The sequence below is a fragment of the Melanerpes formicivorus genome, unplaced genomic scaffold, assembly GCF_026170545.1.
Source record: "Melanerpes formicivorus ecotype bairdi unplaced genomic scaffold, bMelFor1.0.p_v2 SCAF_5, whole genome shotgun sequence".
In the NCBI taxonomy this organism is placed as follows: domain Eukaryota; kingdom Metazoa; phylum Chordata; class Aves; order Piciformes; family Picidae; genus Melanerpes; species Melanerpes formicivorus.
This window is the reverse complement of record NW_027142357.1, coordinates 31,656,192-31,676,645: the sequence shown is the minus strand read 5'-3', so window position 1 is coordinate 31,676,645 and position 20,454 is coordinate 31,656,192. Positions and strand designations below refer to the sequence as shown.

General features: G+C 42.1%; 1 protein-coding gene across 7 annotated transcripts in view; it reads right to left on the bottom strand.

Annotated features, from left to right (window-relative positions):
- Positions 1-20,454, bottom strand: part of KALRN (kalirin RhoGEF kinase) — a 556,957-nt gene that overhangs the window by 132,439 nt on the left and 404,064 nt on the right. For all 7 annotated transcript variants that reach the window (XM_068139021.1, XM_068139024.1, XM_068139015.1 and 4 more), the window contains exons 29-33: positions 19,892-20,003; positions 18,447-18,637; positions 17,929-18,030; positions 17,096-17,238; positions 15,394-15,496 (exon numbers count right to left, since the gene is read on the bottom strand). In XM_068139021.1, the coding sequence (XP_067995122.1) occupies positions 15,394-15,496; positions 17,096-17,238; positions 17,929-18,030; positions 18,447-18,637; positions 19,892-20,003 (651 nt within the window). The remainder of the gene's footprint in view (positions 1-15,393; positions 15,497-17,095; positions 17,239-17,928; positions 18,031-18,446; positions 18,638-19,891; positions 20,004-20,454) is intronic.

Sequence of the window (20,454 nt, the reverse complement as noted above, 5' to 3'; positions counted from 1 at the left end):
TGAAAATAAATAACCACCAGCTGACACACAGCTTTTCTCCACAAGAGTGGAAAATACGCATGTGTGGTCCAGCCATGTTCTTCCAATAACTGTTTATTCACAAGTACAGTCAGGAAGTGATGCTGTAGTGTCAGGAAAAATGAACCCAGGGAGAAAAAAAGGAGTTGTGGAGTTCTGCCATACATTTCACGCCCCTCTGTTTCTTGTCCCCACACATTTGAGGAGTAAGAGTTTGATTGTTGGTGGGTTTTAAATTAATGCAAGATCCAAACAGAAACATAAAGTTGGTCTGGAGAGCAGCAGCTGTGACTCTGGTTTGGGGGAAATTTTGGATGTCTGTCTCTCAGATGTAGGTTGCCAACAGCAAGGCATGCATGTGGTTTACAAGGTGGGGAGAGTACTGTCTACAAGGCAGGGAGAGTACCTCCTGAGGCATCCTGCAGCAGAAATAACTTGGCTCCAGAATAAATACTGCCTCAGATCACTGAAAACACTGTCAGTTTATGGACTAGCAGAAGCAATCAGAATGGCCCTTCAGAGCCTTTTCCTCCCTCTTTGACCAAGGGGCAAGAAGAGGTAAACTCTTATTGGGATCTAAGGAAAACAATATCAATGCACTGTGTGGTGTGATCTCTTCTTCTGGTTCTCTCATGTCTAATGTCTCCATTTCTCACAGAAACTCATCTCCCTCGTCTGCCTGTCCAGCTCCATGCTTCTCTATGGCTTGCCCTCCATGTTCCTCTGCCTCCTCCTGTTCTTATGATGCTTTATGAACCTCCATACTCACAGCTGTACTCAACCAGGCAACACCAAGACTGAGGTGGAAGTGGCTTTGCTCAAAAATTTAAAATCAATTAACTCACTGTCTGTCTGTGCCCTTTTGCCCATAAGCACATACTGCCCCTTTTATGAGGCCATGCCACAAAGGCCTCTTCCACATGAGAATCTGTGGATGAGATTTGGTAGGTTTCATGTGCAGGTTTTTCTGAAGAAGCCCTTACCAGCACACAGAAAGCTGAAGAGAGGAACAGTACGAGCTGAGACAATGGGTTGTTTAGTTTTCCCAAGAACTGATCAGCTCTGAAGACAGTCCCCAGGACCTGATACATTCAGCACACCAAGAGTCAGCCAAATCTGGACAAGACCACCGGCACACACTAGTATCAACACCTACTTGGTTGTATAACTCGGACTAGACCCAAGAAAGCCGTGGCTGCTGCATGCATACACACCGACAAGTGACTGAAGAAAGGACCCTTCAGCAGAAATTCTGAATGTCTAAGAGCTACTGAATACCAGTACAGCCCCCCACTGCTGAACTGAAGGTATTCTTACAAATACTATGATCTGTGTTTACTTGACTTGATCCCCTATATGAAGGGAAAGGGAATTCGCAACTGTTTCCCTTTGAAGCCCTTCTGCGCACACAGTTTTGTTTCCAATACCAAACCTCTTGCTAATACTTGTTTTGAACTTGGATTATCTCAAATGTTCTCTAATGTCCTTGGTTAATGAGCAGCGTTGCTATAAGACCTGGTCTTAATGCTAATTTCTGATCTCACTATAACCTTTCCTCCTTTCTAGGCAATGATTCTGTGTTATCCCTACATGACCTGTCTAGCTGGAACCATGCTGTTCCAAGGCTTTCTAAGTTTCTTGAACATACCTGGCACTTCACAGCTAGCAAGCACTAACCACATTAAAATGATGAATTCTGAAAGGAAAAAATATTTATGCCAACAAGAAAACATATTGTTCCTCCAGAGGGATATATTTAATATTGTACAGCCAAATCAAACAAACATGCTGTAATCATCAGAACAAAACCCCAGAAACAACTCAGAACAACAGCACAGGATAAATAAATATGAACTCAAGTTCCTTGAGGAACAGGAGGTGAATGATCAGGTTTAGATGAGGAATAGCTTCTTGCTTAATGAGAACGTTGAAGGTGGAACTTGAGATTAAATTTAAAAATACATGAAAATACTCTTCTTTAAAACAAGTTTTGAATCCTTTCTTTCTAAGCCTAGCACCATGACCTAGTGCCTGGCCTAAGAATGGCTACGGAGACAACATGAGAATACTGTTTGGCTGGAAAGCAGCCCTGAGGAGAGAGACTTGGGGGTGCTGGTGGACAAAAAGCTCAACATGAGCTCTCAGTGTGCACTTGCAGCCCGCAAAGCCAATCAGATCCTGGGCTGCATCAGAAGTGTGGCCAGCAGGTCGAGGGAGGTGATCCTCCCCCTCTACTCAGCCCTGGTGAGACCCCACCTGGAGTACTGTGTCCAGTTCTGGAGCCCCTATTACAAGAGGGATGTGGAGGTGCTGGAACGTGTCCAGAGAAGGGCCACAAGGATGATCAGAGGGCTGGAGCACCTCTCCTATGAGGACAGACTGAGGGAGTTGGGGCTGTTCAGTCTGCAGAAGAGAAGGCTCCGAGGTGACCTAATTGTGGCCTTCCAGTATCTGAAGGGGGCCTACAGGAAGGCTGGGGAGGGACTTCTCAGGATCTCAGGTAGTGATAGGACTAGGGGGAATGGTATGAAGCTGGAGGTGGGGAGATTCAGGCTGGATGTGAGGAGGAGGTTCTTCACCATGAGAGTGGTGAAACCCTGAAATGGGTTGTCCAGGGAGGTGGTCGAGGCCCCGTCCCTGGAGGTGTTTAAGACCAGGCTGGATGAGACTCTGGCCAGGCTGATCTAGTGTGGGGTGTCCCTGCCCATGGCAGGGGGGTTGGAATTAGATGATCCTTGTGGTCCCTTTCAACCCTGAATGATACTATGATACCTCCTTTCTATTTGTGTCCTCATGTGGGGGAACCATACAACTTATTCACTTATAATTTAACCTTTTGTCCCTTCTGTCAACAGATAAATTTGTAAGACCAGCGTGACACTGAGCTAGGAGTGTCTGTTTCATATCTTGAGCAGGTTTCTTTACAGAGTGGCGCTCAAACCTTTCAGACTTGGCAAGTGCCAGTGTAATCTCATTAGATGTGACAAAAGAAGAGTCTGTGGGCAGCTTGAGGAATCACCTAGCACCTCACCAGTGTCACCAGCCAGTACCATCATTCCATGCTGTGCAAAGAACAAAAGTGCAAAGGAATTGTTTGTGAAGCGAAAGGGAAGGAATTAGCAAATAATTTACAGGGCAATGAATGTTAACTTTGACTAACAACAAGGAGGAAATGACCATTAAAGATTACAGTTCAGCTTGCACTCTCCTCAAAATGTATTTAGAAGAAAAAAGAATTCAACCACTTGATCCCTTACTATATGTATTTTTGTCTAACATTTTGTCTAACATTACAGACAGAATCTTGCTGGAAAAAAAATACTTCATTTGACTAACATGAATCAGTTTTAACTGTTTCCCATTCAGTCAAAGGTCAATTCTGATTGAGAAGCTCCTCTGCCATTTGAAGTCCAACCCAGTTCCTAACGAAACAGAAATGGCAACAAATTTTTGACGTCTGATTCTTTGGAAATTGCAGTATATTTATAAAAGTGAAACAACAGCTGGTATCTCTTTGCAGCTGAAAACCAGAATATCCTTTAATTCTTCTGTGCAAATCAATAATTTATTTGAATTCCTCTATTTTAAACTCAGTCGGGTTGGTGATGTGTTTAAAAGTAAGATAGGGATTTTACTGCACTTCCTTCCTTCTTTTTCTGTCTTGATTGCATCAAACTAATCCACTCAGACATCCTCATAACTTAAACATCCTCTTTCTTCACAGCAGGCATCAAAACTTTGTGTGTGTGTGTGTGTTTGGTAATATAGATGTATTGATATGGAGCATGGTTTATTTCCTGTCATTTAACACCATAGTGTAGTTCACAGCTAAGTTTCAACCATTGTTACAAGGACAACATTCTGTACCTAAGCAGGATCGTGTATTCTTCAGAAACCTCTTGTGATTGAGAGATATCACATTTGCAGTGAATTTAGGATACTTGTTATAGCAACTAGGATGACCTTTCACTGTGTGCCTTGCAGCTGTAATGGAATCGTGTTCGTCAGCACGCCAGTACAGAATCTGATTTTCACATTGCTTGTAGGAATACAAAGGAGATATCAAGTGGGCTGCCACAGAAATTGCATTTAAATACCCTTGCATGAATATGCTGACCCTTGTTATTCATAGCTACAATGTTCTGAGGAAAGCTTCAGCCTGAGTGAATTCCATACATTTGTTTCATTATAGAGGGACTTGACATATCTTCCAGTATTACTGAAGTTGGTACTGGGTTGAAATGATCCAAGAATGAGATTGAAAGCACACTGAATGCTGATCCTTAGTTCCTAAACAACAACATCTATGAAAATCAATAACAAATGTTCTTCCTGAAACAGATAGCATCAGAAATTAAAATTTACAAAAGAATGCACTTTATAAAAGAAGTGGAGCATACTTTATCTCCCCAGGGTGTAACTGCCAGCTATGCATGGAGGAAAACACTAAACAGAAATCTTTGATGAATCTTTTCTCCTAGAACTACATTTTCAGAGACTTTGGTTTGGATCTTCTCTCAGCATCTGATCACGCAACTGAATCTGGATTTGTATCTGCAGCTACTTGTAGCTCCAAATAAAAAGATAGAAGAGGTGTTAAGAGCATATATGCTGCTTCTACACTAGTCTGGAAATAAGCCTGTGAGTGCTGGCCCTATGCAGAACACTGGAAGACTGGCTTTTGTGTGGGGTCAGCGTTGTGTCCAAGCATTTTGAAAGCACAGATTCCACTGAAGTTTAATAGCACTGTCAGAAATCCCAGCTGAGACAATTAAGATGCATGGCAAATTTAATGTGTGCCTTTTATGAAGCTATTTCCTGGGAATTTTACAGTTTCTAGCTCCATGGACACTACAGGTGTTAGACATTTCCAGATATTAGAATAGAATAAACCAGGTTGGAAGAGACCTTCAAGATCATCGTGTCCAACCTATCATCCAACACCACCTAATCAACTAACCCATTTAACCAAGCACCCTGTCAAGTCTCCTCCTGAACACCTCCAGTGAAAGTGACTCCACCACCTCCTCGGGCAGCCCATTCCAATGGACAATCACTCTCTCTGTGTAAAACTTCCTCCTAACCTCCAACTTAAACCTCCCCTGGCGCAGCCTGAGACTGTATCTTCTTGTTCTGGTGCTGGTTGCCTGGGAGAAGAGACCAACCTCTGCCTGTCTACAACCTCCTTTAAGGTAGTTGTAGAGAGCAATAAGGTCACCCCTGAGTCTCCTCCTCTCCAGGCTAAGCAGCCCCAGCTCCCTCAGCCTCTCCTCATAGGGCTTGTGTTCCAAGCCCCTCACCAACTTTGTTGCTCATATTCATTCATTTTTGATCATGAGAAAAAATCACACGCTGATCCACAGCCAACAAACTGATCATAGGCAGCTTACTGTTTGGTTTGTGAGGGTTGTTTCATTTTGTTTGCTTCTTGATTGTTTGGTTTGGGATTTTTGATGGCTGCTTTGTTGTTTGGGTTTGTTTTTTTGGTTTGATTTTATTTTATCCTTTCAGAGTGGCTAGGCACATTAGAAACCATTGCTCTGGGGTTAAAACTTTTTTTGATAGCATATAATTAAAGATATGACAGCATTCATACCACTTTAAATGTCCTTTGAAGTGAGAAGGAAGAACCCCTTGCAAATCTTGAGCCTTTTTCTTTCCTTTGTTTTGGCTTTGTTACATTTTCACAGGGATGAAGACAGAGCTGTGTGAAACATTCAACTCTCTGGGAAATTTCTGGCTCAAACTCAACTACCAGCTGAAAAACAGGGAGCCTTTGGCAAAATTGATCCACTGCCATCATCTTTTAGGTAGCTTCAGGGAGAATTGTCCCACGATGCAGTAAAATAAGAAATAGATAAAGCTCCAGCAAATGGTTAGGACTTTCTCTAAAGTTCCCTGACCAATTATTGTGAAGTTTGCAAGAACTTCCAACAAGTGTCATATTTTAACAGCAGCTGATCATGTTTTACTTTGTTTTTCAAATGAGCAAATACACTTTTTCTGAGAAAAGTTGTTGAAACAAGACAGTTTTTAGTGCTACCTCTACCCACAGCTGCAGCAAATACTTGATGGCAACACCAGAAAGCAAATGTCCTTCCTCAACAGCACTTGCACCCTTGACAGGTCACTTCTGAAAGGTAAACCTCTTGGTCATCTACTTGTTACATTTAGAAATGGGTGCCAGAAAAGACAGGTAACACATAATTCAAGCCAGGATTAATCTTAGCTGAAAACCAAGGCTGGCAGGAATGGCTTTTTCCCTTGTTTTGAAATCTGGTTCCAATTCAGGCACTAACAAAGTGCATTTCAAAAGTTTCTTAAAGGCCCTAGCATGGTCCTGGAAGATTTACATTGTAGGCAGTGCCAGTCTTAATACCAGTACTGAGAAGCTGGAGATCCTGTGCTACATCTGTTATAAATGAAGAACAACAAAAAAAGACAGCTGTGTTTCTACTTGTAGATAACAGATGAGTACCTCTCTGTAAAGTTACAAGTCACAGTGACCAGTGTCCAGACAAAAAAAGGCAATGCGAGACCTATCATCCAAGTCCCCAAACAGATTACGTTATACCAAGGGAGAGCATAGGCCTAGCACTGACTCTGAGCAAGGGATGGTTCCAACCATTAGGATCACATCTGGCATTCAGAGTTTTCTGTAAATGCCCATGCAACTTTGTGCAGCAAGGCAAATAAGATGCATGTAGCATTTCAGTCCCAGGATGCCCTCATTTGGAAGTATAAAGATGGTGTTTAGTTCTTGACTATTTGAGTGTGATTCACTCCCAGAGCCTTGAGTAGTTTTTCCAAAAGACTGAAAAGTCTTGGATGAAGACAGGCAAGTAGAGTCTTGCAGTTCGAAAGCTGGAACATTTTGTGATGCTGGCAGTGCTGCCCTCCTGATAAGAAACACAGGAAGCAAAGAAGTCCTTGCAGTTAGGGGGGGCAGGGGGTGGGAAATAAAGTACCACAGCAATAATACTGAGAATGAATGATTAGAAACACAAGTTCATGTTATTGAAGGCATTCCCAGCAGAAACAAATTGTCTTATTCTACCAGCTCCAAGCGTCACTTTGATGACCTCAGATTCAGGGAACCATTCACAGTAAACAAACCCCCCAAAACACGTATCTACATATTTCCCAGGGAAGAGATGAACTTACAGGGATCCTAATCAAGATTCAGAGCAAGAACTGAGCCAGTCTCCCAAAGCTTAAGGAAATTTTGAGAAACTATTATCAGAGAGAGATGTCAGCTCCTGGCTAAACAATTTATTTTCTTGGTAAGATCAAGATTGTGCTGCTACATGATGGTATCACGAAAAGAGTTAACAAACTATAGTTAGTGTACACACAAGAAGGCTGATTAAAGTGCCAAAATGTTTTATATCAGATTTTCCTTCACTAGCTATCATGCTCCCTCTTTTCCACAGGTGAGGGCAGTAAGAACCCAGTGTGACAACTGCATTAATGCTAGGCACCATCGGACCAACAGAAACAGATTCTCTGGGGTCCTACTTCACTCCTCTTTATCATATCTTCACAGGAAAAAGAAATATCACTTAACAGTCATTTCCTATTATATAAATGTAATTTTACTTGCCATACCATAATTCCTTATTTGCTGCAAGGGAGCAGCACTCCAGACAGCACACTACTCAGTTTTGGCACATTGCTTGCCTGGACAGCATTGGTGCAGATTAACCACAACAACATTTACATAAAGGAGACTAAATCAATCCCTTCTTTTGCCCTTTAGAAACTCACAGTTCTTAAATCTAATACAGTTTACTGAGAGTGAAATGTAGAGATTGGAGGAGGAAACCTCTTGAAGTCAATGCCCAGTATCACCTGTCAGACAACTCTATACGCATCATCCTTCACAGGGACCCAGAAAACAGGAAGACTTCTAAAGAAATACTCTGTATTTAAGTAACACCCTCCATATTCCCATGATCATGTCCTCCCTCAGCTCTCCTATAGTCAGAGCTTACATCATACTTTCCAATCTCCTTCACATCAGCTACAGTCTATAGCACCCATTAACCACTGGCAGAGTGACTTCCCACTAACCTGTTTTCTACTCTGTTCAGTCCCATTGCTCAAGTACTGCATAGACTCCAGTCCATAGTGATACATGTTTTGACTATATACAAGTACTGCTGGGAGTCAACAGCTCTTATCTCATGAAATTCCTCGTGTGCTGCAGTAGAAATATGACTCAATACAGAACCCACATGTAGAAATGGAAAAGGTCAAAACTTGGATTGTGGGATGCACATGTTGTGCCACAATAACTGACTGCAAATACTTTGTAAGAGCCTAGAGGTGATTGTAAAAACACTAGTGCAAAGGGTTCAAAGGGAAGAAATGCTTCAAGAATGTAAAGTATCTAACCAAAAGGTACAGACTACTTCAACAGCACTGAAGAGAGAGAATAGCATTAAAGAGAGACAAAGATCTGCTATATAATTTGAAGTTCCAGCTGGTATATAAGTTCCCTTGCTGAGAAGCTAAGCAGAAATTAAAATGTCAGCTCAGTCTTAGCAAGAATGCTCTTGTTACCAGGATTAATGTATGCATTCACATTATGGCATCATTTTTAATTTCTCTGTGCTTGTAATTTCCTCTCTGAAAAGGTGGAGATATCTCATTTTAATCCCAGGTCTGTGTTTTATATGTTCAACAAACTGACATCAACTTTTAAAAAGGTTTTTTCCTTATATTGATGCTCTTATTTCAACTGGATTTTCACTGGAAGATTACTATTATTTCAACAATTTGTAGCAAATGCTTTCATTTCTTTAACTGAGCTTTTCCAACTCATTCTACCTTTGACAGGAGCCTTAGGTTTGCTGCTGATTCCAGGCCAGCCTAAGACAACAGAATAGAAGAATATTACTGCTACCAAGCCCAGGGAAATCTCTGCTGGGATATAGAATAGAATAGAATAGAATAGAATAGAATAGAATAGAATAGAATAGAATAGAATAGAATAGACCAGACCAGACCAGACCAGACCAGGTTGGAAGAGACCTTCAAGATCATCGCATCCAACCTACCATCCAACACCACCCAACCAACTAACCCATGCAACCAAGCACCCTATCAAGTCTCCTCCTGAACACCTCCAGTGATGGTGACTCCACCACCTCCCCAGGCAGCCCATTCCAATGGGCAATCACTCTCTCTGTGTAAAACTTCCTCCTAACCTCCAGACTAAACCTCCCCTGGCGCAGCCTGAGACTGTGTCCTCTTGTTGTGGTACTGGTTGCCTGGGAGAAGAGACCAACCTCTGCCTGTCTACAACCCCCCTTCAGGTAGTTGTTCAGGTAGTTTATGATCTGGGCAGAGCTCTGTGCAATGTTGGTAGCAGGAAGGAGAACATGAAACAGTAATTCCTGCATCAGATCCTGATTTCTGCTTCAGTAACAATGTCACAGGGAGAAAGCTATTCTACCTTAATTAGAAGCCTTTCAAAAAAAGAGAATCTGTCCCTAGGTTACTTGTTCCAACAAGCCTTAACTGTAAAATGTCCCCTCTTACGCTAATTACCTTCAATTAGAAAAATCATTATTCCCAGATTTTATATAATACCACCAATGTGGAAGAGGTCAAGATCTCAGCCTCATGACTGCTGAAAGATGAGCTGAGTCCACTATCTAATGGAAAAAAAATAAAAGCCTATCATGTATATTTATTTTTAGAGAGTAAAAACTTTTCAGCTCACATTTCAGAGCTTTTTTCCACATCCAAAAACAACAGAAGGAAATGAGAACTGCTCTCCTCAGCATTCTGCAACAGCCAACAAAAAAGCCATTAGAAGATGGACCGGTATCGCCAGGAACAGCTGTTTTACAAGCCAGCAGATCAATGAGCTTAACAAATGAGAATGCCCTGCATTCTAGCATTTCCTTTATGCAATTCCCCACTGCTTTGAATCCAAGTATAAAGACTGAAATCCTGTCTGCTGTGGATTGAATAGGGCAAGGATTTCTCCTAAGAAAAGACAGCAAGCTGAAGAGAGCTTACTGTAGAGAACAAAAGCTGTCTCATTGGCCTTTTGGAAAAGGATGGAGACATTTTAAATAGTAGGTTACCTAGGACCAGACCTGGATGCTCAATGGGAATTACACTCACTGTAATAGTATTTGTTGTCTATTGATTCTATAGCACTGAATCCAGTTCACAAACCCACTTCATCTCTTCTGTATAATAAACATGTAATACCACATGACAATCCAAAGAATTCTTTTGGTTTGTAACAAGTATTTCAGGTTATAAGATTGCAAATAGAAAACCAAATATTTTACATCCTCTCTTTCCTTTTACAGAAGTGCAGACCTACAGGCCTTATTTCAAATCTGTTTTTCCAACATAGTATTTAATATAAACATTTGAGCCAAGTATTTTGAGAGGGAAAAATCCAAGAAAATTAAAGTTATTAAAGACTAAGATCCATATTTAAGAATCTACTCTAAACAGCTATTTAATGTTAGACACAAAGTTAGTGAGTGGTTGGAGCACAAGCCCTATGAAGAGAGGCTGAGGGAGCTGGGGTTGCTTAGCCTGGAGAAGAGGAGGCTCAGGGGAGACCTTCTTGCTCTCTACACTACTTTAAGGGAGGTTGTAGACAGGTGGGGGTTGGTCTCTTCTCCCAGGCAACCAGCACCAGAACAAGAAGACACAGTCTCAAGCTGCACCAGGGGAGGTTTAGGCTAGATGTTAGGAAGAAGTTCTTCATAGGAAGAGTGCTTGGCCATTGGAATGGGCTGCCCAAGGAGGTAGTGGAATCACCATCATTGAAGCTGTTTAGGAAGAGACTGGATGGGGTGCTTGGTTGCATGGTTTAGTTGATTAGGTGGTGTTGGATGATAGGTTGGATGCGATGATCTTGAAGGTCTCTTCCAACCTGGTTTATTATTATTACACAGAAGTAATAGCTCTTTCTCTCTTTTATTTTTTTTAATATCTCATCTAATCACCTGAGCACTGTCTGCAGTCTGGAAAGCCTGAATATTGAAGGACTTACTAACACTTCTTGAGTCAGAGCCTGCTACCATAGAGATTGCTGTGAATTTCCTTCAATGCACACAAACGTCTCTGAAATGGTGTCTGTGTCCTCTGTTGGGACAGCACTGGACAGCACTGTAATTAATCTACAAGTGTAATATTTGCAGGAATTCCTGTCTCCCCTCCAAATCCCTCATCCAAACAAGAAAGAATATTTAGAATAAACCAAACCAGGTTGGAAGAGACCTTCAAGATCATCGCGTCCAACCCATCAACCAATCCAACCCACCCAAACAGCTAACCCATGGCACCAAGTACCACATCAAGTCTCCTTCTGAACACCTTCAATGACGGCGACTCCACCACCTCCTTGGGCAGCCCATTCCAATGGGCAATCACTCTCTGTATAGAACTTCTTCCTAACATCCAACCTGAACCTGCCCTGGCGCAGCCTGAGACTGTGTCCTCTTGTTCTGGTACTGGCTGCCTGGGAGAAGAGACCATCATCCGCCTGTCTACAAAAGAAGACAAATGCATTATGCCATCAGATGTAATTTGTGATGGCACTCAGCATGTGAGTGACAGAGCAGAACAAGGTCTCAGCTCTACTGGCACCCATTCAAGTGCTCTAACCTTTGCACTAAGTGATCCCCCTGATAAATGATACGTGGCTAGGTTCAGCTGTCCTGAGAGAAAGCAAAACTCTTGGTGAATTTACAGCAAAGTTATCACATTCCCACTTAACAGCAAAAGACCTTCTGCCTTTTCAGAAGTTTGAAATGCAAAGGTAAAGCTTTGCTTGGCTCTAGGGCTGTGCCATGATGAGAAAGGAGACAGAAATTGCTACTCACAGTCCAGGAGTTAGCTCACAGAAGGCATAAGGAGTGTTCTTAAGCTGAAGTGCTACTGGAAATTGGGAATCTTTGAGAGGCTGTGGTTTTCTTCGTCTACAATGCTGTTAGACATTCTTGCCTGAATATTCAACTAATGTGTTAGGTAATCCTTAGGCATAATAGCAATATTTAGGGAAAGGACAAAGTGTGTCAGCTAAATCTTTGAATTCTTTTGCCTTCAGAGAGTAGTTTCAACTTGTTACTTGAGAATTGATTCTGGCACCGAGTGAACACATAGATGGTCTCAGTGCAGAATGAATCTTCCACCATCCTGGCTCACTGCTGGGACTGCAAAGCTCGTTGCATGTTTGTACACAAGGCTGCTGTGAACAGCCAGAGTGTTTAAAGGTAGCAGCATTTTCTCCTAGCTCCTCTGGATGGAGATCTCACTGGGGCACACAAAGAGGCCATCCATGGAGACTACAACTGTGAAAAACCTCAGGAGCCTGCATCTGAACTCTTGGGATTAACTGCTGACTACACTGGAGTTAAACAAGCAGGGAAACCATATTTGCTGAACACAGTACCTGTTGGTGCCGTTAGCAGCATCACACAAGTTAATTACAGCACATATGCTACAGCATTTACCATGCACTACCAACTGTGCCAAGCAACTAGAAAGCATCATATGGTACAGTCTTCCAGTGCTCATCTTCCCAGTCCACTCAGACCATCCTTGAAGATAAGGTTGACTACACACTAGGGAAGAAAAAGAAACAAAAAAAGTCTAATTTTCAAGTTGGAGAGGAAAGTAACTTGGAATGACTATCAGTTGTTTCCATGTGGCAAAATGTCACCACTAGGAGCCTTGTGTCTTGGGCCCCTGCACAGCTTTGAGAGCTGCTAACGGTCTTCCTGCAGCAGATACTAATATATCCTAAGAGCTTCATGCAAGCAGCGTAAGAACTGATGCTGGAACTGAGACTGTGTCAGTGTGCCTCTGGGGCATTTCAAATGCAAGTAAGACAGCTCAGCTTCATCTGTTATTAATTTGGGTAACATTGTGTAAAAAACAGAGAATTACTCTACTCTAACCTAGTGAGGCAACATCTGGAGTACTGTATCCAGTTCTGAGCTCTCCAGTTCAAGAAAGATAAGGGACTAGGAGAAAGAGTCCAGTAGAGGGCTACAAAGATGCTGAAGAGACTGGAGGATTTCTTATAAAGACATGCTGAGAGACCCAAAGGTCTTTAGCCTGGAGAAGAGAAGACTGAGAGGGGATCTTCTGGATGCTGATCAATAGCTAAAGAGTGGGGGGCAAGAGGATGGGGCCAGACTCTTTGCAGTGGTACCCAGTGACAGGACAAGGGGTAGTGAGCACAAAGTAGAACACAGAAGTTCCTCCTACACATAAGGAAAAACTCTCTATTTTGAGGGTGCAGAGCATTGGAACACAGGTGGCCAGGAGAGGTTGTGGAGTCTCCTCTGAAGAATTGCAAAACATGCCTGAATGTGTGTATCCTGATCTAGATAACCTGCTTTAGCAGGAACGTTGGACTAGATGATACCCAGAGGTGCCTTCCAACTCCTACCATTCTGTGACTCTGTGAACTGTAAAGCAATGCAGGGAGTTCATTTTCCTTGGTGCAAAGACACAGTAATGCAGTACTTTAGGAGCTAAACTCGGCACAGTACTCTGACATTAACATGAGTGACAAGAAGGAAACTGTTCAGCGGGAAGTGCCTCTCTAAGGATTATACTAATTGTTCAGATTCAGCAAAGCACAGGCAACCATATTTAAGCTTTGGCTGTACACTGAAATTTGTTTCTGTTTATTAAATATATACAAGGATACAGAAACACACAGACAGCAAGTGAATCTACCCACCTTTAAAAGGTCTAAAATGTGATACAGCCCTAGAACTGATTTAGCCTTCTCCCAGCAATTTTTTTTCCCCCTGTATGAACTGGTTCCAAATTTCTCTGATATATCTTCACTATCCAGTTCAAACAAAGTTTTAGACAGAAATTCCTATAACCCTTTACAGTCTTGCATGCTTAAACCAACTGCTGCCATGGTGGGCACAGGGTACAGCCTGATAGTTTCTTGTGATTTTGGTACTATTGATCTCTTACACAGCTACTGCATGCAATATGGAACATCACCGCTCCACCTTGCTTATCTGATATAATTCATGCAACTGAGTCAATGGTCTTGGGACAAACAAGCAAAGCTTATGCAAATGCTTAAAACTAAGTATGAGCTCAAGTACTCCACTAAGACAGGGCCTTCTCAGGAATGATAAATGTGAAAAGCAGGGCAAGTCCACATGGATTGAAGACATGAGAAAGCACTTCTTCAACATCGGGCAAAGTATTTGCATACATTACAGTGGCCTTTGGATTGTGAGGATTAATGCTTGTCCAACACAAATTATTGGTCAAAAAAGCAAAAGCATGGGAACCTGCCTTTGAAATAAATGCAACAGATATTCTTATAAAAATAATTTGCACTTAACTCCTATTTCTGAGTCCAAGAAATAGGAGTTGCATATTTCAACATAATGTCTCCAGTGAACTTTGTGAACTTTCCAACATAAACTTGAACTCTGATTTTTGTGAAGACACCTTTCTACATTCTGTTAGGTGATACCACAATTAAAGCCCTGACAAACTGATAGATCCAGAATGGTACTGCAGAAATCATCCTTTTGCAAGTTACACATTATTTCAAAGCAATGTATGAAGGGAATATGGACATTCTCTCAGTGGCCACAACAAACTCCATCAAGCACACCTAAGGTAAATTATTACTAACAGTCCATTTACTCCAATCACCAACTGCTAATTCAGCTGAAGACCACAGTTGGAGGGATCAGGGTGACAAATTCAAGTCAGGCATCCTACTGGAGCTGAGAATCTGGACTCAGATCATCTGATAAGTAAAATGATGAGTACATACGTGCCAACAGCGTGCAGCATTCCAAGAGAAACTAGCATGTCTTGGGGCCATCCACATGCTCCACCATATGTTCACAAGGAGAGGGGTCCAGAATCAGAGTCTCTGGAATGAGCACATCTCCCAGGCTCTCGAGATACTAGTCAGGTTCCCAATTTTGCTGCATTAATTGGTGTGTAAGCACCTATATTCTCTCCAACAAACTACTGATTTTAGCTCAGAGTGCATGTATGGAACATAACCATTTGCTCATTCAGAAGCTGGCTCCCACAGGGAAAGTTCTACTAGTGGAGAAAAGGTTGCTCTGGGCTGTTTTTTTCTTCAGAGCCAATTCAACCTCTGTGTATTAACCACAAAGAACCTGCAGCAACAGAGGTGTTACCATGTAAAGGAACAGTAATGATGAGCACCCAGAAAGAGACTCGCTATTAATAGGCTAACATAGGGGATTATGAATTTTGCTTCACTCAGCAGAAGACAGGTTGCTTTATTTTGACTTCTATTCTATTCTTCCCATACCTTTTTCCAGGAGCAAGCAGCTGTGGTGTATTTTCACAACATGGTCCTACCTTATCACTGTCCACTGTGTTCTGTGATGTCCTAGATGCTATAGAAATGGTGTCAGGTTGACTGCTGCCATCTCCTTGGCTGTCTGCATCCTCTACTCCATCTCTGCAAAGACAACAATGCTTGCTTAACACACCACCTGGAATATGCACAACTTTATAGGTGGATTTGAGAAGTGTTGAGTCAGCATGCCAGAGCTGGCTTTGTGTTCAGGTTACCTCACTGTTGCAGCTCATGTTACTATGTAGCTTGCAACTTACAATGATGTCACCCTCAGCCATAGGGTTGGTATTAGCACATAATCACAGTATTTGTTGCTGGAAACAGGATGGCTGTTGCCTGCAAGGTTATGGCCTAGAAGACTGTGATGTTCAGAAATAGCTCTGTAATAAGTGTGTTAGGCAGAAATTTTTCTTCAATTTGATTTCTGCCTCAACCAAAACCATTCAGGCCAGGCTGCATGTGACACTGAAGGAAGGGATCTTGTCTAACAGAAACCTTGAGGATTTAATAGTAAGCCATAAAAATGTTACCCAAACAAACATAAATAACGACAGTACAGAGCTATACAAGTCTCTTTCTATGAGTCTGCTAACAGGGGATATTGTCTTTATTTTAGAATAAACCTTTATTTAGAATAAACCAAACCAGGTTGGAAGAGACCTTCAAGATCATTGCGTTCAACCCATCAACCAATCCAGCCCACCCAAACAGCTAACCCATGGTACCAAGTACCCCATCAAGTCTCCTCCTGAACACCTCCAATGATGGCGACTCCACCACCTCCCCGGGCAGCCCATTCCAATGGGCAATCACTCTCTCTGTATAGAACTTCTTCCTAATATCCAACCTGATATCCTTACTGCTGCAGAGGTACATTCCTGCTACATTTTTAATGGTCTTTCAAAGTAAAAAACTAAATAATGCAACCTATATATTTAAAGACAAAGATGATTAACATCCCCATTCTGGACTAGCAAACTCTTGTATTGTGCATGTCCCCAGGAAGAAATGTCTGGGTCTCTGCATTGCTACAGGTCTCCGGGATGGCCTTTGTTACTCATGCTTTGGATGCCTCTATAAGGCAGCCTGAAGAAAGAGGGTGATAAAACTTCATTAGAAAGTGGAGATGCTCAAACTACAGGTGGCTTCTGGGAATGCCACCATGACAGCAAATGAATAATTATTTTTGTATAATTTCTGTGTAATCTAGGATTCAAAGAAGTTCATAAAAATTAAAATAAAACACCCAAAGCACAAGCACAAAACCAAACCCAAACTATTTGTATTACTTCACAGGCTGAAATGAGTTTGTGTTTGATGATGAAGCACAGGTACTTCACTGCAGCAGTATGTTGTCGTGAACAGCAGTGCTTTTCACTGTCAAACAATTCAAAATACCAAAGACAGAAGAAGTAAATTCAACTGTGTGAAAGAAACATAACCTTGGAATCTGAAGAATGTTTACTGTTTGTTTCTCTCTAACATCCTGGAGTACTAAACTAAAAAATCTTGGTATGTATATCAGAGAAAAGAGTTATAGCTACTTTTGCACAGACAACAGATAAAAAGGAAAGGTGATGAAAACTACTTTTGACTGTAGTCAAAAATGAAGTGAATCCAGCAAGAAGCCCATGGTCACTACACTGCCATTGGCCAAGAAAACTATAGTGATTTTATGCTGTGTGGAATGACTGAGGTTACCTCCTGCTATTGTTTCGTTGCTTTGCTGGTGTCTTGGGGAGCTGAATTGGCTCTTTCAGAGCTCCTTTCAGATGGATAATCCTTTCTTGAATGACTTCTCGGATATTTTTGATCCATTCCTGTTTTGTTTCAATACTGGATGCCTAAAGTTCCACAAGGCAGAAAGACAGACACTTTATTACATTCTTAGTAGGTCCCCTCCCATATAGAAGAATTGTGGTTGGCTGATACATATGCATGGTTAACTATTTCTCCTCTCTGCTGTACCATTTCAGCTGATGGAGTACCCGGTAACCCCATGAGAACTGAGGGTATTTTTACTAGATCTACTTGACAAGCAATAGCAAAGCAGCTAAGTTCTGGATAAATATATTTAATGTTAACAGTACAGCACACTCTGCAGAGGGGAACTAGGTTATCAGTGCACAGACAGAATTTCCTCAGAGAAAATAACTATAACATGAATTCTTCATCAGAGGCTCACTAACAGAAATGGTTGTCAGCTCTAGAGGTCTGAATAAGTTGATTGTTTGTAAGCCCAGTGGCAAAGGACAAAGAGAGTTATACCTCCCAGCCAAACACCCTGAGGCATGCCGTGTGCCAGTGTGCAGCTGCCCAACCGAGACTGCAAGAGGAGATGCAATTTCAGCAAGGCTGCACAACTGCACTGGCTTGATTCATACTGAGGCCTTCCAACCGAATTGCTCCTGATGCAGGCACAATCCCACTGACAGCCATGGAAGCCATATGAATACAAGCATGGAAGAAACTGGCCTTTCATTTAGTGGTCCCAAGACTTGAACTAGCAATGGGAAAAAGCAGTAAAGACTTACTTTCAGCACTGTTTTGTTGTCTGAGGAAGGTGTTCGTCCAGACCACAACGCAAATTTACAGGGATCTCCTTCAACATGTTCAGTCACACCCAGTTCTGAGGTCTAGTGTGAAGGAGAGATGATGAGAGATTTCATATCAATGAAGCTTCACATGTACAGAAAACTTTACATTTGTAGGGACAAGTGGGGAGGCAGGGATGGGTAAGGGAGTATGGTCTTTGCTATATACAGATGTGCTTTGCTATACACACAGAAACAGAAAACCAGCAGAGGAAGACAGGGAAGTGAATGGCTGATACTCCTTGCATTTCCCACACACACTTCAGATCTCACTATCTTAAACCTCTCCAGACTCACTGTGAGCTTGGCTTCCAGGTGAGCCCCACAAAGCCCAGAGCCAGCCCCTCCAGGTGGTATGAGGATCCCCAACCCAGTATGGGGACATGTGAGCCATCTCCCAAACTTCACCTCTACCTACAAGAAACACAACATCCATAATACTTTGCAGCCACACCTACCAGTAACTTGTTCTTGTAAACATATTTTGTGTGTCCTGAAGAATCTTTGATCTCTTTGCTAAACACCAAAGAGATTTCAAAGAGAAACAAATGCCTCTCACGGCCTTTCCGAATGAGAGACTTGGGATCCCACACTTGGAAGGAATCCTGAAGAATCAGCTCTCCCTGGACGTCCAGGTTCTCATCAAACCCTAAAACCACAAAATACATTAGCTTGCATTTGTTCTTGGGCTCAGCAATGTCCAGAAACAACACTCAGTAAGGAACTCAAATAAAAAGGCCTTTCTCCTTTTTAATTCATACTCCTAAAGGACATTAATGGGCATCCACTGCCCCAGTGAAAATGTGCTTCCCAATGTTGTTTTTTTCCCTTACTGCAATGATATAATTCTTTCACCAGAAGCAAATACATTATATGTGCTAAATGACAGAGACTGCTGTTAAAGGTAGTAATAGTTACTTAAAAATAAATATTATGAACATTCCCATGGTGTAGTAATATGGTTTTGGTGTTCCATCACCCTAGAGTCACTACAAGCACAGCTTCCAGGTCAAAATGTTCCCAGGCAAAGACATTTGTACTCTTATGGTTATATACTCTTTCAGAAGGCACATGTGTCACATCTTAATTGGCTATATATGGTGTATACATATATAGAGAGAGCATACTTACATATATATACACACACATGCATATGTGTATGTACAACTATATACACATACATATACCTCACAGAATGTTAGGGGTTGGAAGGGACCTCAAAAGATCATGTAGTCCAACCCCCCTGTCAGAGCAGGATCGCCTAGAGTAGGTCATGCAGGAACACATGCAGGCAGGTTTTGAATGCCTCCAGAGAAGGAGATTCCACAGCTTCTCTGTGCAGCCTATTCCATTATTTTATTGCTCTCACAGTGAAAAAGTCTTTCCTTATGTTTATATGGAACCTCCAATGCTCCAACTTGCACCCACTGCCTCTTGCCCTGTCATTGGACATCACTGAAAAGAGCCTGGCTCCATTCTACTGAATTGGCACTTCAAATATTTATAAACACTAATGAGGTCATCTTCCAGTCTCCTCTCTTCCAAGCTAAAGAAACCCAGCTCCCTAATCATCTTTGTGGCTCTGCACCGGACTGTCCTTCTTGAACTGAGGGGCCCAGAACTGGACACAATATTCCAGACGTGGCCTCACCAGGCCAGAGAAGAGTTATACACACATAACAAATAAATAAATACACTCCCCCCCACCCTGCAAACTTTCTAGCCAGTATTATTCTTTCAAGCCTTTTGGAGAAATTAGAAAGGAGCTAAGTAGTACCTGAAAATTATTATAATTCAACAGCATTGGTGCAGCCAACCTGTACTAACTTTCTACACAAGTTACAAGTGGGCTTCACTTATTGGTGGGTCCCACCCCTGCCCTGGCCACCTGCCCATCTGCTACCTTCCAGCATGCTGACGTGCATTGCGTCGTTGGCCTTCTTTGGGACACTGAGCATCACTTCCAGACCATCTTTGAGTTCCCCTTTGCCCTCCTCACAGCAGGTCAGCAGTTCCTAAGAAGCAATACAAAAACACCTATAAAAAAACTTGGACCAACATGCTGGCTTTATATCTGGTTTTGGTACTTGGTACATGCAACTGCTTTGCTAACAGTGCCAGGAGAAAGCTGAACTGCATCATAACCCACTGTAGATAGTGAGGATCACATGGGAGTGACTATAAAACAAGACAAAACAAGGCTCTCTCAAGTGAGACTATGCACTCAGAAGATTTCTGAGGACATATGCCTATTGCCACCATTACCAGTCAGCCTTGTGGGTCTTGTAAACCAGAGATCTGTCAACATGCTGAGTGTACTCAGTATGTGTATTCCTTGTATAGATTATCACTCCTTTGGTATGTACACAATAACCTTTAACAAGATGCAAGCATCACATCTGGTCCTAGCATTTCAAAGTAGAAATCTATCTCTTCCTTTATTCCTCAGACATTTTTCTTCCCTGA